Here is a 24,563-nt window from a genome sequence, read left to right on the forward strand (position 1 = left end):
AATATTATAAAAATCACAAAAGAGATTCTAATAAACTCAGTATGATTCCTTTGAAGAATAATCAATCTTCAGTACTCTTGAATATATTCTTATATTCCTCTTGATATATTTCAAAGTATTTAAAAGTATTTAAAACTTGATAATCCTTTTTTAAAATCCTTTTATACATATATATGCCATATATTTCAGCTTTATCTGCTGAGCTCTATCTAAGTTAGAAGTACTCCAGTTGCAAACTCCCCGTCAACAGAACACATCACTTACTTATTTTTGTTTTATTTTTTTCTAATTTGGAAAATGAGTTGTAAAAAACACAGACTTAAAAAAAAACAAAAACAAAAACACAGACTTGAAAAAGCTAACAAGTCTTTTAGGTTTGCATTACACACACAAACACACATGCACAATATACCTCAGAACAAATTGATTCCACACTAAGAAAAATTAATCTGATCAGAAGATTACTTTATCATGGCTTAACTGCACAATATGATGTCTAAAATAGTAATAGCTTTTACATTTTCCCTCTTAAACATGTTATTAAATGTGTGTATGTGCGTGCACGCACATCCGTGTGTGCGTGCGTGCGTGCGTGCGTGTGTATGTATGTGTGTGTGTTTAAAGAAAGCAGCCACTTTACTCTCATACTCTTGCATTTTCAAGTGTTCTGGTGTTTTCCCTGACTACATGTCACTTAGCAGAAATTAATGTGCCCAAAATGAATTGAATCCACCAAACACTCGTTACATACAATTAAGAGGTCAAGGAGTTACATTTAACAGCTCCAAAGGAATATTTTACAAAGAAAGATATTGGTAAGCAAAGTCTGATCCCTAGGTGACTTGTTAACATTTGATAGCTGTTAATAAGGTGGGCCTCCTTCACAGGAAGTCAAGGTGAAATGCTCACAGCATTTAGTTTCGACTTTGGCACATTTAGGTGTCCTTTTCCTGTCATTATACAAAGAACAGGTACTATCCTACTGGTTTTGAGCCACCTCAATAGAAAAGTATATGCTTTAAACATAGTATTTGAGGTTTAAAGCATGAATTTATTGCTCTTCATATCCTTGATAAATAATGATTAGGGAAAATCTGGCCTAATTAGAGTTATAAGTACTTTGTTTTAAAAGTCATACCAACTCAGAATGCATATTAAAACAGTTTACATTTAAAAGAGACTATTTGCCATGTTTAAGCTCCTAAAACATTCATAATATCTAGGAAAGTTTAAAGATGCAAAATGTTTTACTAAAAAATAAAACCAACAACCAACCACAGTTTAAAAATCTACCTCCACTAGATGGTGTAATTACCCTTCAATTCCATTAGTTTCTTAATTCTATGAACCACATTTTAACAGAAATGTAGTATTTCCAGGAATGATATTTTTAATTCTATGGCATAAAATGCATCTATTCCAAAAGGTCCACAATTTATATTAGAACTCTAGTAGTTCAACAAGGATGTATACAGAAAAGACTGTGCGGTATGATTTAAACAATTCGAAGTGGATGTTCAAAGAACAGACAAAAGTTTAAAAGGTTGAGTCAGGGCATGAGAGTTTCAGTCCATGGTGGCTAATAACAATAGTATAGCTTTGGGAAAATATAAATTTATATATTTCTCATAAAAAATGAAGTGTACACCAAATTAATCTCAAAGTTTTCTTCTACCTCTAATAAGGACAGCTACATCAATTTTAGGCGCCTTCCTACTGAATGATAAATGACTACTGACATTTATGGTATATACTCTTTTTTTTTTTTAACTTTTGGGATTAATTTTTATTTGGTATTTATGGCATACATTCTATGTGCCAGGCACTGTTCTAAGTGCTTTAGGTGAATTAATTCACATATTCTTCACAATTTGGCAAGGCAATATTGTTCTACTCATTTCCAAGCTGCAGAAAACGAGGTTCAAAAGTTTTAAGCAACTTTCTCAGCAGATGAGAAATTAAAGTCAGGGATGGAATCTAGGGAATCTGGTTAGATTGCAGATGTGCAAAACTATTTTCTATGCACTAGTACATTATGCCTGATGGAATACAAGATCTAACAAATGCATTCATTATTTTCTGTTCATTTTCACAGATGTGTACATTCTTAACTGAGGTGGAACTGGTCTCAGTGATTGAGTCTTGTAAATGAATGAAGGAACCCAGGATCACTCGTTTGATTCTATAATCTTAAACAAAAGACAACTGAAAGCCTACACAGGTAAAATAACTCACCAAAAGAAACAGAATTAACTGAGTAGCAGAATCAAGATAAATACTTCAACCTCTAACCTCCTAATCAGGGTTTTCCTTAACTATGTTCTCTCACCATAGTCCTGCCCAAATCTACATAAACCAGGTTAAAAGAACAAAACAAAACAACTACTAGTTGGCTTTTTAGAGATTTGAATGACTTTTTAAATATGGCATTAACCGCTTCAGGAGACCATTCCAAGTTATCTAAAGTGCTAGAATGGAACTTAGGGTACGACAGTGTTAAATAATTACGTGGTATTAACATTATTAAGCATCCCAAAATACAATATTATTAGTAAGGTCTAATTTTATTTAAAAGTCCTCTATAGATAAAAAAAAATATTTGGAATTTCTTCATATTGAAGAAAAAATTTTTTTCTCTTATACAGGAACATCTGTTCTCTAAGTTTAACAATTGACTTTTTTTTTTTCTTCATAAGACCTATTTTTTTTTTTTTTTTTTTTTGCTCATCTTTTTTTTTTTTTTTTTTTTTTTTTTTTTTTTTTTTTTTTTTATTGTAAACAAATGGGATACATGTTGTTTCTCTGTTTGTACATGGCGTAAAGGCATACCATTTGTGTAATCATAAATTTACATAGAGCAATGTTGTTTGATTCATTCTGTTATTTTTTTCCCTTCCCCCCACCCCCATAAGACCTATTTTTAATCCTTTGTTCTTCTTTGAAAAGATAATTCCTTGGTACTTATATCCAGCCAACACTTTTTTATCCTGTATCTGCAAACTGGCAAAATAAAATTTAAGTTGTTTAATGCTACTTCTAAAGGCTAAGAATTCTCAAAATTTACTTTTACCTGTAGATACTGAGAAAGCTGGAATAATTCCTGAGAATACATACTTGGAGTGTTAGCAGCAACCTAGAAAAAGAAGTGAGTATCAATAGTCACAGAAAACACTTCCTAAAAGACATTAAAGACGCATCAAAAAAAAAAAAAAAAAAGGAAAGAAAACATAATAAAAAAGACCAATCCCTTGAAAATGTATATTTATTTAAATATGCACATAAATTTCTTTTTCAAATTAATTAAGCCCCTTAGTGCTCAAAATATTTCTGCCCTATGTCCAGAATTTCTAAATGGTATTATAAAATGCTGACTAGTCTAAAGTGTACAAGCATGGTGGTACAAAAAGTGCTACTCATGAAAACATTCCTTGATTAGCTGAATCACAAATTTATAGTATGAAGGCCATCTAGTATTTTCTTAATCCAGATATACCTCTTAAATTAATAGATCCACATATTTTCCCTTAAAATTCATCATTAAATAGTTCTTTAATATGACAACAACTCACGATTCATTTAGAAGTAACCACCTTCAAAATGCTATTTGGCGTAGGGAGGGCAACATGAAATCTAACAGTGGTCAATGGTCAGAGATAATGAAAATAGTTTTGCCTTTTTTTTTTTTTCTTTCAACTAAAATAGGTTTTCTGGAAAAGACAGAAAATAATGGTGTTTAGTCTTTAGTCTTGGTTTTTGTTTTTGCTGTACTGGGATTGAACCCAGAGCCTCTTGTATGTCAGGCAAGCACTCTATTACTGAGCTAATCCCCAACTCTAATAAAGGTGTTTAGACACTACAAATCAGTCAAATTAGAATTCAAGAGTATTAGAAGAGGTACTTTCTAGAAGGGGTTTTTCAAGGCTATGGAATATATACCCATTTTTTTTTTTTTTTTTAATGGTGGTACTGGGGATTGAACCCTGAGGTAATTTTCCACTGAGCTATATCCCCAGGCCTTTTTTAAATTTAGAGACAGGGCCTCACTAAGTTACTAAACCTGGCCTCAAACTTGTGATCTTCCTATCTCCGCCTCCGGACTTGCTGGGATTACAGACAGCACCACTGCACAGCCTGACAAGGCTGTGGAATACAAAACCATGGCTTAAAAAAAAAAAAAAAAAAAAAAAAAAAGAAGAGCACCTAATTGGTTGCTATAATATTTACCCACATCATCAACACTAATAAGCATGTGTTAACTGATTAATGATATTACAGTATTATTCCTCATTAAGCACAGAAAGTATATTTTTATTAATATGATGACTAAAAGAGTTGGCATTATTTTATAAAGTTAGTCCTAGATCAGCAAGACCATTATTTACTTCTGAAATAATTTTTTGGAATTGCAGAAGTTGATTAACCTTTTTTATTTCTAAAAAAGAATCTAAGAGACAACATCAGTCTCACGTAGGCATTTGCTCTTCATCCAAATGGAAGAAAAAATGCAAAATATTTCCCCTCAGTAGTTTATTGCACTAAGAAAACAATATCCACATTTATATTAAATGTTTAAAAAGATGTTTTATTTTATTGTTTGCTTTTTTAATGCTCTTTACCAATGATAGCATTATTTCTTGATAGAAAAAAGAATGTTTTTCTAGCAAGCAATTAATGCAGTTTCTGATCAGATTTTGTTAAAACTAACCTTCAATGATAATAAAGGAATAAATTCATATTTTTGTGCTATTTCCCTGTAGGGATTAATGTTGAGTAAACTAACTGGGTAGGACACTTCAACAAATATCTAGACAAAACTGATTCAGAATAAAAAGCTAACATTTCTTATTTTTGGTTAAGAGCAAAACAGGTACTCTTAGTCTGCACAGTCGATAGTTCACTTGAAATTACAAGGGTTTTTTCCAAAGAAACATTCATCCTAAATTCTCCAGATGAAGATCAGAAGATTACATTAACTGTATAGTTACATGCAATCTATATGTTTTATTGTAGAACAGAAATTTCTAGGTAGAGCATATTAAAAACAAACATTTTAAAAGCAATACAAACGCATCAGTTTAGAAAAAAATAATCATTAGCAACTTACTTTGTCAACAGGACTTGGTAATGGAGCATGGATGACACTGAAAAGTAAAATTTAGAATTTTTATCTAATTTCCTGACAAAAGAGGAAACAGAGCATGACAGTCCTAGAATATCTTAAACCACAAAATTGATACATTTGCTCTCATATAATTAAAAGAATGTGAAACTTTCAATCCTTCAAAATGGATGAAATCCTTAGAAAATAAAATACATATTAAAATTAACTTTTAATACATTAATGTATTTTTAAAAACAAATTTTCAAAATCAAAATGCATTAAATGTTCTTTGAGAATTCATTACTTATTGTGGGCTATGGTGAATTCCTTCATTTTTATACAAAAAAAAAGTGCTATTTAAATCATCCATTTTGAATTGTGTAACATTGAACTTATTTTAAAATTAAAACACTCCTATATGGAAAAGTTTAAAAAGCAAAGTTCAACCAAAAAGAAAAGCTGTAATATGAAAACTTGTTCCAGTAAAGAACAACTATAAATGATCATAACAGTAGCACTATTCTCTGCCTAGCCACTTACATGTATGTAAGAAATGGAACGCAGAATATTATTTTAAAACAAAGCATTAAGTCAGACACAATGGTACATGCCTGTAAACCCAGTGACTCTGGAGGCTAAGGTAAGACAATTGCAAGCTTGAGGTCAGCTTCAGCAACTTACCCCTGCCCCCCCCCCCCGCAAAAAAAAAAAAAAAAGACTGAGAATATAACTTAGTGGTAAAATGCCCCTGGATTCAATCCCCAGGTACTACCCTCCACCCCACCCCACATACACACAAAATGGAAAAATAAATAAATATATGGCATTAATTGGTACTAGTTTCATTTTTGGCCTGATAAAAAACTATTGACAGGTAATATAGTACCAGGTAAACATGTAGGCTCCGAAACTGTACTATATAGGTTCAAATTCTGGGTCTACTTACTAGCTGAAAGGCACATTGCCTATCAAGATAGGTCTTAGCTTCCTTGACCATAAAATGGAGGTAATTATAAAACCAATCCCATATGGTTATTTTGAGTATTAAATGTGTTAAGATAAATAAAGAACTTATAACAGTGCCTAATATACAGCAGCAATCAATCATTAAGACCATTCCCTGTTTTACAATGCTTTATAACATACTGTATGTGAGATGGGAGTGGGTAATGGGACACAGAGCAAGGCTGCCACCCACCTACTGGTTGCTAATCACTCCACATCTTAGAAGCCACTCCAGAGTGAGAGCCAGCTTGAAACCTGACTAGGAAAAGTTCTGATTCCTCTGGCTATTCATGTGTAAGAAACTAAGAAACTGATATGGCATGACTTATAAAATAGAATATTAAGTACCAGCATCCACCTCCCTTCTGAGCACCCATGATATCCTATATAGACTTTGCTGAACATACATACTCCTTTACCATACTTCTTTGATTACACACCTGTGTCTCAGGAACTATTATCAATTCACCTGTGCATCCCCACAGGATCTAACAAAGCTGGTGCCTAGTGAAGGTTTAAAAAAGTTATGTAAAATTTAAGATTTTTACTTTCACTCTATAAAACTACAAGAGGCATTTCGAACACGTTTATTTTTCTTGATTATATGTGATACATATTGATTATGAAAATATGTGAAGTAAATCATGAAGAAAAAAAATTATCATGCCAGTATCCAGAGATAACCATTTTGAATATATATATCCTTTTCTCTTCAGATATATGCATACAGAAAACTGAACTTAATAATGTCTAAATGGAAGCAAAAAAATATTAACAAGAATTTTTAAAATCAGTTTTCCCAGTGACCCAAGTTCAAATTCTTCTGTTCCCATGAATAGCTGGTTAACAAATGAAAGACTAGAAAATCCTAGCATGCACAAGGCCCTGGGTTCAATTCCCAGCATCACAACCAAAAAAAAAAAAAAAAAGGTTAAACATCCAACACACATTTGTATCTTAACTACCTTGGATATGGTGTACTTGGAATTCTTTAAAAATCTACATGCATACAAAAAGTAGAAAAAGGGAATGTAGAAAATGAAAACTGTTATTTAATGTTTGGATAATGAGATCATAAGTTATTTCTCTTCCTTTCTTTCTCATTTCTTTTTTTTGTACTGGGGTTGAACCCTGTCATACTTTATCACTGAGCTACATCCCCAGGCTTTTGTTTGTTTATTCATTTATTTTCTCAGACAGGGTTCCACTAAGATGTTAGGGTCTTGCAAGTGGCTGAGGCTGGCTTTGAACTTGAGATCCTCCTGCCTCAGCTTCCTGAGTTGCTGGGATAACAATGCTGGTGCCACTGGCCGCCCAGCATTTCTCCATTTCTTATCATTTGAAAATTATTTGTGCAATATAACAAAAATGAGGAAAGAAAGAAGTTAGCCTTCTGAGAATCACCTAATGAAGACCTTAAAAGCACTAAATGGTATTTACACAGTGGACTTAAACTTTAGGCATTCTAGTATACCTCAAACCACATATATTGCTAACAAAAAATTAGATTATAGTAACAGAAACAGCTAATGTTTATTGTGGATTTATTATATGCCAGGTAATACACTAAGCTTTTTAAAAGTACACAATCCTCATAATCCCCCTAATTTTTGCTCCGTAGGTACTATTATCATCTTCATGTATCAAATGAGAAAAATGAGGCCCAACTAAATCACAAAACAAGTCATGTCAGGCTTTGATCTATACTATCCACTTCTAAAGACTATTCCAATCTTCTCCCAGCTCTAGAGAATTGTCTATTCAAAACTCATTTTCTGCAAATGGATGAAGTTGGAGAATATCATGCTAAGTGAGATAAGCCAATCCCAAAAAAAAAAAAGACAACTGATCTCTCTGATAAGCAGATAATGATACATAATGGGGATGTAGGCAAGAATGGAGGAAGAATAGATTGAATAGAGGAAAAAGAGGGGTGGGGGGAAAGGAAAAAATAACAGAATGAGACAAACATCATTACCCTATGTACATGTATGATTACACAAATGGTATGACTCTACTTCATGTACAACCAGAGAAACAAGTTGTACCCCATTTGTTTTCAATGAATCAAAATAAATAAATTATTTAAAAAAATTCATTTTCTTCAGAAAGTCAGTCCAATTATATACAATGAAATTTATAGCAAAATTTTTTTTTTTTTTTTTTTTTTTTTTTGGTGCTGGGGATTGAACCCAGGGCCTTGTGCTTGCAAGGCAAGCTCTACCAACTGAGCTATCTCCCCAGCCCCTATAGCAAAATTTTGAACGGTGCTAATATTTAAAACATAAGGAAAGTCAAACAATGAGAAGACAGGGACGAAGGTTAAAAGGTCTGGGGAAACAAAAGGGATAGGGACACAAGTCATGAAATCAGACTTTGAAAAAACTTCATATGCTCTATTAGCTGGAACCTGAGAACAGATTAACTCCTTATGTATCTGCCCAAAGTTTTCAACTCTATGAAAGAAAAATGTCTTTATCAAATACAAATATCAAATTCTTTAAAAAGCCATATATCGAATCAAACAACATTACTGTATGTGGATTTATGATTACACAAATGGTATGCCTTTGCGCCATGTACAAACAGAGAGGCAACATGTATCCCATTTGTTTACAATAAAAAAAAAAAAAAGCCATATATCATTTGTTGACTATTTCTAAAACCAAAACTCTGGACCCATAATAAAAGCTGTTACATTAAATTTCCTAAAATGCACTGTAATTTTAATCCATTAATTTAAAATAGGAAATAATGCTTTAAAGTAAAAATGTTTACAATTTTTTTTTGTTTTATTTCAACTATCTTAAAAAAAAAAAAGGTAGCTTCTACTGATGCATAAAGAATGTGATACTAATGAAAGAAAGCACAGACTATCACAGTAATGGTAAGGCCTCTGCTTCATTTTCCCAACTCAATATTCTTAAACTCTAGGCATTGTGATGTAACCCAAACGAAATTGCTAATAAAAAAATAGGTTATGATAGAAACAGTTTTTGCAGGGGACAGGGGCACTGGATTGAACCCAAGGGCACTTTAATCACTGATATTTATCCCCATCCCACCTCCCCCCCCCTTTTTTTGAGACAGGATCTTGCTAAATTGCCCAGATTGTCCTTGAATTTGTGATTCTCCTGTCTCAGTTTCCCAAACTGCTGGGATTACAAGCATGTACCACCTCAGAAACAGAAATGGCTGGCCAGAAACAGCCTTCCATGGACAGAAAATATTGAGTATAGAAAGAAGCTTCTACCATATTCAAGGTTTTTCCCCAATTAAAAAAATTTTAAGTTTAAATATTGCTTAATTTCCTTCAACACTGCATAATGTTAATCTGAAAAGCACAAGATCAAAGTGAACTTATATTTACATTTTAAAATTTACATTTTATGAGGAACCTGTATGTTGCTTTAGAGAAGACAGAAATATAACACGGGGAAAAAACTTTTAAAAACTCCCAGCAAAATAAGCTACTAACTATATTATCATCATCAAGATCCTATAAGATGATGACACTGCTATTAACTTCAGAGGCAATCACAGTTTAAGAAGCTTTTTCTTAAATGAAAATCAAAGGAAGATGTTATCATTCACCAAAAACTAACACATTCTAAACACTGAAAAGTAACTAATTATCCTACATATAAATTGTAAAGTTACATTTGGAAACAAAATAACCTTTGCCTCATACATTATTATTTACTCGAATTGCAAGTAATGTGAAAAGCAAGTATACTTCAAAAAGCATTATGTCAATTTTGTAATGATATTTACAAAATTATAAAACAATCCTGAAGTATTAGCATTATATCATCATCTAATATTATTATCCAAAGTAATTAATCCAAAAACTTCACAGCACTAAATTATACTCACTCTGATCGGAGCCGGGCTTCCATACCATCTGGTAGAAACAGTTTTATTGTGGAAACAATACACCCATGGGTAACTGGTTGAAACAAACAAATAACATGAAATAATTGTTTAAAAAAACAAAACTTTGTACCTCTCATATCTAAATGTATATTTTATTCTTAAAAGCAATAACTTCTGGGGAAAAATAAATCTGGTGATTTAATGACAATATTTATTACCCAGGAGAAATATCCCTGTCCATAATGAACCACAATTGTAAGAAAGAATTACAGATAGAATTGTTACAAAAAGCATCCTATCTTCCAATTCCATAAATAAATAAATGGTCAGATGAATATATGTAAATGCAACTCAAGAGAGAAAAGACACTTTTGCCCCATCTGCCAACATCAAACATGGTTTTACTCTCCTTTAAAACATAATCTTTATTCCTAATTCTCCTGTCCTTGACCACACCTCACACAATGCTAAAATTCTACACAATATAGTTAAGAACATGCCATTCTATCCTTCATTTTATGGGCAAGAAAACCAAGACTGTTACCGGCAGTCAAGGCAAGGGAACCTGCCTGGATTCCAGCTGGCCAGGTTCAGCTGTCCACATAAGAAATAGGCAATGGATGAAAAAAGAATTTCTCTTTCATTCCCCTATTTCTTATGCAAACAGGTAGCCAATCCTGTCAGACTCACTTGGTTTGGCTGATTACATGACCTCGGACACGTGAAAGTACTGCTACAATTCTATGGGAGTAAATATATAAGAGGTGCTTGCTAAACTCACAGAGGAGGTTTTTCAGTTTAGTTTAAAAATTTTACTTATTTATTTTTTGGTGTGGTACTGGGGATTGAACTCAAAGGTATTCTACCATGGAGTTACATCTCCAGTTTTTTTTTATTTTGAGACAGGTCTCCCTAAATTGCCAAGTTGGATTCCAACTTACAGTCCTCCTGGCTCCAGTCTCCCAAATCACTGAGATTACAAGGTGTTCACCACCATGACCAGCTGTTTTGTTTTCTTGATAGTTGTTTCTTCCTCAACCACCAGCATCTTTTTATAACATCATACCATTCTGTGGACAACTTCACATCATTGTTTTTTAACAATGTCTTCCTACTGAAGACTTCAAAATATAAACCCACCCCAATAGCACTTGTACAGAGCTTCTTTGCATGTAGATTTTATAGGGGAAAAAAATGTTTTTTAATTTAAAGACTATTTTTTAAAAAATTTCCCTATTCCCCAGATACTGCACTTTCCAGGGTCTAATTATCTAGTTCATCAGACTCTGATTAAAAACTAATGTGGGCTGATAAAAATATACTACATAAATAGAGGAGTGACAGGTTGACTGTATACATTTACCAAACTTCACTGAATTGTATACATCAAATTGATGTGTAAATAAATTATACTTCAATATAACTGAGTTTAAAGAATAGAGCTGGGGCTGGGGCTATAGCTCAGTGGCAGAGCTCTTGCCTAACACGTGTAAGGCCCTGGATTCAATCCTAACACCACATAAAAATAAACAGAATCAGGTAGGCTTGTCCATCTAGAATTACAATTAAAAAACAAACAAACAAAAAGAACAGAGCTAATGCATTTGAGGATAACTTATTGGATGACAACATCAAGACAATATTATAAACATAAAGTAATATGACTACCATCTAGAAATGTACCTTCAACTTAAGGAATTCAGTGCAATTTATTCAATATTGATCTTCATTAACTGATTATACAACAAGTGCTAAACACAGATCAAAAATCATCTCCCAGCCACTGGGGAGACTGAGGCACTAAGCAACTCAGTGAGACCCTGTCTCTAAATAAAAAATACAAAATAGGGCTGGGGATGTAGCTCAGTGGTCAAGGGCCCCTGGGAGTTCAATCCCTGGTACCCGGTCCCCCAAATAATCTATTGGACAGTCTTTTCCTTTTTCATACATTTATTTATTTTTTCAGTACAGAGTATTAAACTTAGGGTACTCTACCACTAAGCTATATTCTCAAACCTATGTATTTTTTATTTTGAAATAGGGTCTTGCACAGTTGCTCAGCTGGCCTGAACTTGCTATCCTTCTGCCTTAGTCTTCTGTTTTTTAAAACAATACCACTTGAAAAAGGAGACCACAGACTTTGGAGCACTTTTTCTTTCCTTTGTGGCACTGGGAACTGAACTGAGGGGTGCTCTACCACAGAGCTATATCCCCAGCCCTTTATATTTTATTTTGAGGCAGGGTCTAGCTAAGGTGCTGAGGCTGATCTTGAACTTGAGATCCTCCTGCCTCATCCTCCTGACTAGCTGGGATTACAGGTGTACACCCACCTGCCTAACTACTGAATAGTCTTCGAAACTGAGTAGACAGCAACCACAGTCATGAGCTGTATGACTCCTTCCTTTCTGGCTTCGTCCTCTATCCTGCTATCATAGACTTCCTGTAGTAAAGCAAAGCTGCCTGCACTCTCCACATACTTTACTTTCATAACCCCATGGCTTTTAGACAAACTATCCCTCCTGACAGTGATGCCCTTTGTTCCCTTGCCTAAATGACCAAATATTACTTATTCTCAAGGCTCACACTTTCTAATTGTTTCACCAAAGACCCACTCTCCTATATCTACTTTTTGTAACACTTAAGCACACTGCATTGTGAATATTTATCATTTATACATCTGCCATCTCACCAATTAGATTCAACTCTTTGAAGGCAGCAAGGATTTGCTGCTTTTCACTTTTTAAACCTTTGTCCTTAGCAGAGTCATTTGGTACAAAGTAGATATTTAATAAATGCTTACTATGTCAAAGAACATATTAATGCTTATAGTTCCCATTACTTAGGGATAAAGATGTTTCTTACTTTGAGGACCATAGGGCTCATCATCATTTATAAGAACTACTAGCCTCTTCCTCTCCCTGACAGAAGACAGGGAAGGGATGGATTTATCCCAGCTTTATGGTTTCACCAGAGATTTACTATAAATAGCTTACAATATATATATAAGAGTACAATATAAGATGAAGATCCAATAAAAACTACATTTTATCGATATATTTAAATGGTTATTGCAATTTTTTTAATACAGGAACTAGTTACAAATAAAACTATAGTGCCAGAACTGATAAATGATATATTACATCAGGAATTCTGTTGCTCAGATAGATCACCCTGAAGTTCAGCAAATAGACTGATGCATAAATCTATGAGGTAAACCAAGGGCTAATACTGGCTGGGCAGAACAGGAATGCTGCAGTGTCAGAGGCAGTTAAAAGAAAGACCACGTCTGGCTAAGCTGACAACCTAGTCCATCCAATTCTGCCTTTGAAAAGATCTCATGTCAACTAGATCTACAGACACATAGAAATGTTAGCTATCTTTTTGATTTTCAACAGCAAAATATTTAAATAGCTTCCCAAGAGGGTAAGGGGCCACGAGAACAGTGCCATATTAAATATACATGTATAGTTATAAGACATATGCAAATTTCAGAAATGTTAAAAACATGAAAAACAGGTGTGTCTGAACTGAGAAAACAAGGCCTCTGGAAGCACAATCTGTACTTGCCTGCTATAGTTATGAGGCTATTAAATATCAGAATAACACACGTGCTGACTGCCACTTGTCTCTTTTTTCCCCTATGTTATTTTATTATACATACCACCTATTTTGCTCGTGAGTTAACATATTTACTTTGTGTATACACCCAGCTTTTTTTACTGCCTCTTTACACAAACACCATTTTGATGACCCATGTTCACTTTGGTAAGTTTAAAACTGTTAAGAGTCCCTGGACTCCATGGAGTACAGAAACTCTGAGGTTATGTTGTAGTCTGGCCCTATCTTCAATCCTATATGGAGTAAGAAGGCCAATACTACTTTATACTTAGGAATAGTTTGAAAGATTTCTTAAAATGATAGGCAGCAATACGAAGGATGATGAATGAGGCCATAAAAACCTGAGGAACATTTAAAAAAAAAAATCAAGACCTGTATTAGAGGCATAAACATTTCTAGACTGGGGAATTATTTGCATAAACTGCCTTTTGACTATAAGATAAATAGCTAAAACTTTCAATCATGACTTTTTTTTTTTTTTTTTGCTGTATAGAGCTTCTAAGTCATAGATTTTTTTTCTCTCATTCTGTCTTCACTTATGAGGTGTAGTGCAGCCATCAGAAGGCTTTCCTTCTTCAACTACTTGTTTACCTCAGGTAAAATTCTTATTTTTCTTTTACCAGTGCTGGGGATGTAACCCAGGGCCTCATGCACACTAGGCAAGCATCCCACCACTGAGTTACAAACCCAGAAGCCTCAGGTATACTTCTTATAGGAAAGGAGGCTAACTGCTTTATCCTTTATTTACCTGCTTTCAGAATGATAAAGTATTTTCCTAAGTTTTTCCAAAGGTAATAAAACCCTTTTATTTTCCTTTTTAGTATCATTGTAAGCACATTGATTTGAACATATTTGATATATTTCAAATCACTGCTGTTATTATTGTTTGATGCTCCAATTATCCATCTTTGACAAGCAGGGACTCACTTGTGATAATTCCTAGAAGCCCTTTTGACATGAGTCCAAGATTCTTAGATGGCTTCATTGCTTTATGATATGAAAAACCTTCTAGACTCAGAGTCAACTATTTCTCCAAAGAATTTTGGTTCTATCCAGTTGAGAGAAAGAGTCCTTTCTCTAAATATAGGGATTCGTCTACTACTTTATTTCTCTGAGCATACCACGGAGTGGTATTGTGCACTGATCTATTTTTTGACTTGTCCATGGGGAGTGGTGTATCTCTGGTTTTACCTACTTACTCAATAAGTATTCACTGAGGGATGTACTTGACCTGCTGATAAACAGTCCAATTTAACCTTTGAAACTAAACTCTGGGAGTAAAACTTTGGTTTACCAAGAAATGGAAAAACAAAAACAAAAACAAAAACCACTAAGAGTCTGCTGACTACAAAGCAATATTCTGGGAATAATGGTAAAAACCAAGATGATTATGACAGCTAGATCCCTGACTTTGTGGAGATTTCAATATAGTAAGAATAAACTAATAATGCCTAATATAAAATGAAAGAAGGTGATGAGGGAGGACCATAGGCTACAAGAAGTACCAACTACCATGGGCATTTGGAATGGGCAAGGGCAAAGAACGAGTAAAAAAGGAAAAAAATTAAAATAGAATAAAATTCAAAAGTTGGAAATGAGGAAAGGCAGAGAAAATGCCATGAACAAAGAAAAAGAAGTGGGAGAGTACACATGTAAGGAGAGCAGTTGGAAGAAACTGGAGATAGGATGTAAAGAAACTACATTTCAGGCTGGGGTTGTGGCTCAGTGGTAGAGTGCTTGCCTAGCATGTGTGAGGCACTGGGTTCAATTCTCAATACCACATGTAAAAAAATGAATAAAATAAAGATCTATCAACATCTACAAAAGAAACATTTCAAGGTCCTCTAGTGCCAACCCTCAAAGAAAACATACGTGTTAATGACGTATAATGAACCATGTCAATAGTTATTTTTATGCTTTGTTTTATAGATGAGGTGACTAGGGACAAAGAGGCCAAGGTAATTTCCCTGAGATCAGACCTCTGATCAAAGGCAGTGCTAAGATTTAAAAGAATCTTTTCCGCATACCATCTTCTAAAGAACCCTGCTTAGCATATTTAAGGGGAGTGACGGGGAAAAAAAAAAAAATCAAAAGATTGAAATGAGTACATTTTTAAGGGCCTCAAGTGTACAAGTAGGTATTTCAGACTTTATTTGTGGCATAGCTTCTCAAAGCAGGAAAGAAGACATAAATAAAGTTGTGAAAGAAGAATATCTTAAAGCAGTAGGTGGGCAGAGTATGGTGGCCGGAAGTGGGGAGACTCTGTAACACTCCGGGGTGGCAACAGAAAAAAACGGAAGTTGTAGGGAAAGGAGGGAAATGATTGAGATAACAAGGCTGTTAGAGGTAAGTAAGACAGGATTCAGAAAAGATGCCAAGAGTTTGAGCTAGAGTGGGGGAATGAAGTAATAATAAAAGACATTGGGAAGTCAGTAGAATACTCTGGTTTGAAGAGGAAATTAAGTTTTGTACAAAGTTACTATAAGACAATAGGAGGACATTCAAGAGAAAACAGTAAGGAGACATCGGGAGTACAGGTTCTGAGCCACCAAGAAAGATTTCACAGCAGACAAGGTAATGAGGGAAATTAGGACTTGAGGACAGGGGAAAGCATTCAAAACAGTCGATGTTAAGAAGCTATTTAAGGGCTGGGGAGATAGCTCAGCTGGTAGAGTGCTTGCCTTGCAAGCACAAGGCCCTGAGTTCAATCCCCAGTACCAAAAAAAAAATCTATTTGAGCAAGATTCTTTTTTTTTTTTTTTTTAAATTGTAAACAAATGGGATACATGTTGTTTCTCTGTTTGTACATGGCGTAAAGGCATACCATTTGTGTAATCATAAATTTACATAGGGTATTGTTGTTTGATTCATTGTTATTTTTTTTCCTCCCCCTCACCCCTCCCACCCCTCTTTTCCCTCTATACAGACCTTCCTTCCTCCATTCTTGCCCCCCTCCCTAACCCTAACTCTAACCCTAACACAAACCCCTCCCTCCCCCCATTATGTGTCATCATCCACTTATTAGCAATATCATTCGACCTTTGGTTTTTTGAGATTGGCTTATCTCACTTAGCAAGATATTCTCCAATTTCATCCATTTGCCTGCAAATGCCATAATTTTATCATTCTTTATGGCTGAGTAATATTCCATTGTATATATATACCACAGTTTCTTTATCCACTCATCAATTGAAGGGCATCTAGGTTGGTTCCACAATCTGGCTATTGTGAATTGAGCAGCTATGAACATTGATGTGGCTGTATCTCTGTAGTATGCTGATTTTAAGTCCTTTGGGTACAGGCCAAGGAGTGGGATGGCTGGGTCAAATGGTGGTTCCATTCCAAGTTTTCTAAAGAATCTCCACACTGCTTTCCAGAGTGGCTGCACTAATTTGCATCCCCGCCAGCAATGTATGAGTGTACCTTTCTCCCCACATCCTCGCCAACACCTGTTATGCTTGTATTCTTGATAATCGCCATTCTAATTGGGGTGAGATGGAATCTTAGGGTGGTTTTGATTTGTATTTCTCTTATTACTAGAGATGTTGAACATTTTTCCATGTTTGTTGATTGCTTGCAGATCTTCTTCTGTGAAGTGTCTATTCATTTCCTTAGCCCATTTGTCGATTGGATTATTTGCATTCTTGGTGTAGAGTTTTTTGAGTTCTTTATAGATTCTGGAGATTAGTTGATCCAGATTCTTAAAACCAATTGGACAACAGAATCACAGGTTCCACCCTGGGCAGTGTTCCTCCTTAGGACACAAGGATGGAGTCCAGGCATCTGTAGTTGTACAAAGTTCTGCTGTTAGCAGAATGAGAATTCATGCCACCAGAAAAGTTTCCCTTGGGCTAGGTGTGGTGGTGCACACCTCTAATCCTACCAGCTCAAGAGGCTGAGGTAGGATGATCTCGAGTTCAAAGCCAGCCTCAGAAACTTAGCAAGGCCCTAAGTAACTAAATGAGACCCTGTCTCTAAGTAAAATACATAAAAAGGGCTGGGGATGTGGCTCAGTGATTAAGTGCACCTGGGTTCAATTTCCAGTACAAACAAACAAAAAAACCAAACAGAAAAGTTCCCTTAGCCAACAAGGTAAATTTAGTGCAGTCTGTGCTCCATTAGTTTTGTAATTTCCCCTAGCAGCTGGAACCTGAAAATTAAGAGTACCTTTGAACAAGTCAATGATGGGTTCCAAAGGACAGACAGAGAACCCTAGAGTTGAAGGGACTAAGAAAGAAGAGCAAATTTAATGACAAACAATAACTATACAAATGATTTGCAAGGGCTTGAGTAAAATCAGTATTGGGTCCTGAGCTGAGCACTTTATAATACACACTTTAAATGTTCACATTGAACACTGTGCCACTATGTGAAAATTAAACACTGTACCACAATCCTGTAAGGTAGATAATAAGATCATGATTTTCATTTTTTAGGATGAAGAAATTAAAGTTTATGCTGGTTAAAGAAAGATGGCAGAATAAAAAAGGCTGTGAGTGATAATAAGATTGCCGATACCCTGTCCTCACTTTTAGCCTCTGATTAGGAAGAAGATTGTCAAAATCTTGGTTAAGATAAAATGGTAGAAAAAACTTCAGTAAAATGGTAGATGAAAATTCATGGGACATTTTGAAATTTATTCAAGAAATATGTGCCAGGCTCAGTGTGGAGATTCTGCAAGGAAGGGAGATAAATTAGCTGTTCTTGCACATCTTCCAGTTTAGTAAGGGAGGCAAATACTTATAAGGGAAGAGTATGGGGTATAACAGGGGCATGGGGGGGCACCTCATCTATCCTTGTGAGATTAAGAAAGGTTTCTAGGCATAGGAAAAAGTGCAAATACTTGAAGGTCAAAAAAGGTCAGGTCTATTCTGGGAAGTAAATGTAATTCTGGGTAGTTGGAGCAAAGCCAAAATAAGATATCTATGACCTTGCTCTTACCTTTTGCTCATAAGAGTTTAATTGAGAAACAAATATCTGTGAAGTGGACCTAGGATGATGAGCTGATTAGAGTTGTATGTGAGGTTTACAGAACAAACTGGTCCAAAATTTGCAACAAAGGGTACTGTAATGGTGTGTGAGCCATAAAACTCAAAGTCTACCTGAGCAATTTGTGGTTTGGAACAGTATTTGGGTAACTAATTCACAGTTTTCTCTCTTTCTTTCCCCAAATCTATTAGAATGTAAGCCTATTTGTTTACAATGATATTTTATATCTATAGGGTAGATTATATGTACATGTCTGACCAGTGAGTCTTCTCCCTGTAGCAACAATGGATGGAAAGCTAAACATCAAGACTAGATTGTTTTGGAAAAGACACTAATATGAACTGATATGTTCAAGAGGTTATATCACCTTTTAAACAAAATTCTGATATACATACATATATAATACATATTGAACATATTATCTGAAATTTATTTTACACACACAAATTATCTTGAATAAATATATAAGTATTACACATACTAAGATTTTTTATTATAATTGTTAGCCTCTCCCCTTTTATTGTGGCTATCTCCTCCACACCTCCCTTCTACTCACATTAGTCATTCTAGAATATGCACATTAATGACCTAGTACGCATAATATGACATGCTATGTTCATATTACAATCATATGCAAATACATTCATATATATGCTGTTTATAGGAATTGGTGAGACTCTAAAAATAAAATTAAAAACAATTTATTCTTTCCTTATTTAATAATATCTTGTAGAAATCCCTGCAATTAATATAATTCTAATTTATTCTTTTAAGTGATATACAATGGACAATTTAAAAATTATACTTACATTGTTTTTAGTACTATGCACACTGATACCAAAAAAAATTCTTTCCAAAAACCTCACAAACTTGCACATGCTAGACAAGAGCTCTTCAACTAAACTATATCCTGAGTCCCCATTTTTTTAAATCACCCATACATATAATTTTTCATTCTTACTATAAACGTATTCAAAGAACTACACAGTATTGTTCTGCATCATTTATACATTTACCACATACAACCTGTAATTTGCTTGAGGTACTCTGAGATCTTCATTGATACATATAAATTTAGTGCATATATTTTTACAGATTTTTTATCCTATTTTACTTTGGATTTTTATTAGTTTTCTCTTCATCCTATTAATTTATATAACCAATGAATTTAACAAAATGCCTTTTCAACATCTATGGGTTATTCAGTTATACAAATACTGGTTATATGGTTAAATGGTTTTCCAGCTTTAGTTAGCGGATTATGTTGACATATTCTAACACTGAATTACTGCATTCTTAGAATAAACGACTTTGTTATTTATTCTAATTTTATTTCTGCATTAATTGACTAGTACCTTCATTAAAATTTTCATCTATTAACACAAAGTAAATTTACTTATTTACCATAAGTATAACCATTACTTATGGTTTTCTTTTTTGTGCTATATCTTAATCAGATTTTGGCATTAATGATATGCTAACTTCTTTAAAGGATTTTGAGAGCTTTTCACCTTTATCTATGTTTGGGATTACTTATCCAATATTGAATTTATCTGTTTTTATAAATAAGAATAAACTGAACTGTGAATCTCTCTGATGTCTTTTCAATGGTGAATCATTAATACCTTTCAGTCTCTTTCAAACAAATTGATTTATGTAGGTTTTACACTTGGGATAATTTTACTAGGATAACATTGGTGTATTCTAGGTTTTATTTTTCTTTGCTATAGGTAGACATATAATATTCTCTTATAATTCTTTTACTATATTTTGTACCTGGGCTTATTTCTCCTTTCTCATTCCTTACCTTGCATATTTTTGCTGGTATTTGAATTTAACCAAGGTGTTAAGGTTTATGAATTACCTACTTTATTTGTTTGTTTTAAAAGAACCAGCAATTGGATTTATTTCTTCTAGAGTTTTCTGTTTGTGTCAATTATTTGTTTTATTATTTATTCTTCAAAGCTTTTTAATTTTTTTCAATTTCCTCTAAGTGCCAAGTTCCCTAATTATTTTGTCTTTCTTTAAGACTGAAGGAATTTAAGATTATAAATTTTATCTGACTAAAGGATTTCTATGTTATGAAACAAAAGTCTTTACTGCTTTCTATAAAGTTTAAAACGCTCCTTTTGATTTCTTCATTGATCTCGGGATCCAGTAGTATTATATAGTTTCAGGAGAATTCTTTAAGTAGCATAAAACTAATCATAGTACTATATAGTAAAGAAAAACTACACTTTTTTCTGCCATAAACAGGTTAATACTCAATTGTGACATACCTGTATCCCACAATCCTCTGAATAACATGTTGATTGTTTTAAACCAGTAAGTATAAAAAAAACCTTCAACATTTTCAATGAATAGATCTTTCTTTCTTAATTTCCTTAAAGCTGACACAGGTTAGGGGTCAGTAGTAGACCCTTTGCTAGTATATAAGAGGCCCTGAGTTTGAGTGCCCAGAACCACAATAAATAAATAAGTAAATAAATAAAGTTTTCCAAGAAGCCTGCAAGAATCTAATGTTGCCAAAATAACATTACACTAATAGTAACCCTAAATCTCAGGGTCATCCTTGGCTTTTCTATAGCATTTTCTAAATAGACGTAAGTAGGAAAGAATAGAAAGGAGTTTGGAAAGAGCTGCATTCTATAAGGTCACACCTCTAAAAATCTGCACATATGTTAGCATATTAAATGCTCTGCTTACTTTAGGTTAAGTAAACATTGCCTAAATGTATTTGATTACTTCATTCTTTATTTTTTAAATTCATTTTTATTGTAAACAAGATACATCTTGTTTCTCTGTTTGTACATGAAGTAGAGGCATACCATTTGTGTAATCATACATTTACCTAGGGTAATAGTTTTTGATTCATTCTGCTATTTTTTTCTCTCCCCCCCCCACCCCTTTTATCCCTCTACAGAGTTCCTCCTTCCTCCATTCTTGCCCCCTTCCCACCCCCTATATGTGTCATCATCCGCTTATCAGTGAGATCATTCGTCCTTTGGTTTTTTGAAATTGGCTTATCTCACTTAGCATGATATTCTCCAACTGCATCCATTTGCCTGCGAATGCCATCATTTTATTATTCTTTATGGCCGAGTAATATTCCATGGTATATATATATATACCACAGTTTTTTTATCCATTCATCAATTGAGGGGCATCTAGGTTGGTTCCACAATCTGGGATTACTTCATTCTTTCATCAATTAACACCTAATAAGTCTCTTTGGAAAATGTAAGCTAAGGTGACAGACGTTCCTTGAAGAAAAAGGCTGTGTAATCAAATTCTTCACTTCTTTGTGGGTTACTCACAGCTGGGCTCTTTACTGTTTGTTGAATAACTTGGTACCAGAGGTGCATTGTACTCACATCAGATACAGTACTATCCAATGCAGCTGTTCCTGGTGTGGTCATACATAAGTTCTCTTAGTAGGGAGTAGTTATTATTTTGTACCAAAATTAAATCTTTATTTTGTGTTTTGTAACTGTAAATGAAAATTCTCTAAGACTGGTCCTGCATAAACTCAAATATCAAAAACTAACTTCCTGAGGAGACAAACAAAACCCAGTAAAAACACTACTACTGTTGTAACACCGGTGAAAGTATATACAGAAATATGGATGTGAATGCACACACACTAACATCTGCATCTTCATCACTAACACCACCAACAACCAGTCCCACTACTACTGTGCAAAATGTCAGAATCTAAAGATTTAGTACGTTACAAGATCAGTTGTTCAGAAAGAGAAACTTGCCATATTGTTCCATTTTTCATATTAAAATAATAGAGTAGAACTGCACACTTCTGTTTCTATCCATTTAGTTTTATGATTCAGCCATACGACTTCATGAAGCTTCAGAATTGTGAAAACAAAGACCAATCTACATTTATTTAGCTAGAGAACTTCTAGTCTTCTAGTTTCAAAGATTCTAAGACATGAAATTTTTTTCTTTATAGTTGTGATAGGTACTATTAACTGCCTGCCGTAAACGGCCTTTTCCTCTTCTTTTTCTTGCTAACAAAACTGATTAAGGGTGAGAATGGGAGAGGGACAACAATACCAGGCAACCTGAGAAGATAAATCAAAACTCATTTATGTAAGTCATGGATTTCCTTGCTCTCCTTTGTCGGGTAAATAACTTCCCAGGCATCTTTGTAGCTATGGGTATTTATATATGTGACCTTAACTGTGGTCAGTGAGACATAAGGAAAAATATTTCTGTGAAATATTGTTCTTTCAACACAGAGTCACAGAAGAAGGGAATTTGTCCCCACCTCATGCTTTTTGCTTGGGATAATACCATGAGGAAAATGATAACTGGGGCTGTAGACATCACCCTTTGACCATGAGATAAAGAAAAAGAATGAGAAACCAAGATGTTAAGAACAGCAGTACAGAAGGACATAAGATCCCAAAACCCTGATATCAATGAGTCAACTGAACAAATGAGGGACCTATCTGTCTCCAGACTTTTCATTAAGTCTCAATAAATTAATAATAAATACCTCATGGTTTAAGTTGTCTTAGTTGGGTATGCTGTTACTGCTTCCTAACTGACACACAACATTCTGTTTTCATAATGTGATTAAGAATGTAAATTACTGGGCTGGGGATATAGCTCAGTTGGTAGAGTGCTTGCCTTGCAAGCACAAGGCCCTGAGTTCAATCTCTAGCACCGCCAAAAAAAAAAAAAGAATATTAATTACTAATTAACATTTCAGAATTTAAAATTTTAGAAAAGCAACAGGGAAGGAGTTTTGACTTTTATAAGCATGTAAAAGAATGTAGAATTTTGTAACACTGACAAAACAAAGAAACACACATGGACCCGCGTTCGAATCCCCAGCACCTTGGAAAACAACGTGGTGGCTTCAAAAAGAAACAAAAGAAACAATCTTAAAGAGATAAATAACAGGAAAAATCGATCCATACCCGTACCTTTCCGTGTGTTCTCCGTCACGTCTACCCCAAACTGGATAATGTCACCAGAAAGAATTTCACATGGTGGACTTTCTTCAGAGCCTCGACTCAATCTCTGACTATTTATAAAGGTACCATTACTACTTTTAGTGTCTTGGAGATAAAACTGGAAAAAAAAAAAAAGTCAAAGATTAATAGTAATAATTCCAAATCTACTTTTAAAAAAAAGCACTCCCAACTTTACCAAATGCTTCAGGTGGATTTCTCCTCATTGATTCGAACTCATTTCAGCTACACAAAATGGTGTGACCACAAAAAATGTCCATGACCCAACCATTCCACTCCTAGGTATATTCAACAGAAATGAGAACACGTCTTCACAAAAATTTGTACAGGAATGCTCATAGAAGCATTATTCATAAGAGCCAAAAAAGTAGAAACAAGTCAATGCTCACCAACTGAACAATGGTTAAATGTGGTATATCCATATAATAGATTACCACTTGGCATTACAAAGGAATGAAGTACTGATATATACTATGACATGTCTGAACCCTGAAAACATTATGGAAATAAAAGAAGTCAATCACAGATGACCATTTATTAGTCCAAGTGTATGAAACATCCAGAATATGTATATTCATAAAGATAAAAAGTACACTAGTGATCACAAGGAATAATGGTGGCAGGGAGATTTGGTACTCATGGGTAAAAGGATTTTTGGCAAAGTGAAGAAAATTATCTAAAAGAAGCAGTGAAGGCTGCAAAACTCTGTAAATATATGAAAACCCACCAAACTGTACACTTTTAAAAATGTGTTATTTACAATAGGAGGAGAAAAAAAAAAAATGAGGTCAGCTAGACAAAATTCTATCTTTCCATTGCAACCTGACTTTGCAATCTTTTTCCTAGGATACCTGGACTGAATCAAAAGAAGCAGAATTTACTGCACAGGCAAGGGCAACTGGTTTTTGGTAACACCTATAATTAATAGCTATCAATTAGCTAACATACCTTGCTATCAAGACTGGTGCAGCCTCATA

At 34.2% G+C, this 24,563-nt stretch overlaps 1 protein-coding gene and 1 long non-coding RNA gene across 39 annotated transcripts in view; both read right to left on the reverse strand.

Annotated features, from left to right (window-relative positions):
- SLMAP (sarcolemma associated protein) overlaps positions 1 to 24,563 on the reverse strand; it is a 150,020-nt gene that overhangs the window by 60,070 nt on the left and 65,387 nt on the right. For 20 of the 38 annotated variants that reach the window (XM_079116423.1, XM_079116422.1, XM_079116451.1 and 17 more), the window contains exons 3-6: positions 23,539 to 23,686; positions 9,983 to 10,055; positions 5,105 to 5,141; positions 3,071 to 3,133 (exon numbers count right to left, since the gene is read on the reverse strand). In XM_079116423.1, coding sequence (XP_078972549.1) covers positions 3,071 to 3,133; positions 5,105 to 5,141; positions 9,983 to 10,055; positions 23,539 to 23,686 — 321 coding nt within the window. Of the gene's footprint in view, positions 1 to 3,070; positions 3,134 to 5,104; positions 5,142 to 9,982; positions 10,056 to 23,532; positions 23,687 to 24,563 lie in introns of all 38 variants that reach the window. The other 18 variants (XM_079116455.1, XM_079116454.1, XM_079116420.1 and 15 more) reach the window with 1 other exon arrangement.
- On the reverse strand, positions 5 to 3,064 carry LOC306647293. Its single transcript, XR_013760079.1, has 3 exons — positions 2,915 to 3,064; positions 350 to 2,698; positions 5 to 318 (listed from the first exon to the last, which is right to left on the reverse strand). It is a non-coding gene; the product is annotated as an uncharacterized lncRNA (long non-coding RNA).

This window comes from Sciurus vulgaris, assembly GCF_902686455.1.
Source record: "Sciurus vulgaris genome assembly, chromosome: 16".
NCBI classification, from domain to species: Eukaryota; Metazoa; Chordata; class Mammalia; order Rodentia; family Sciuridae; genus Sciurus; species Sciurus vulgaris.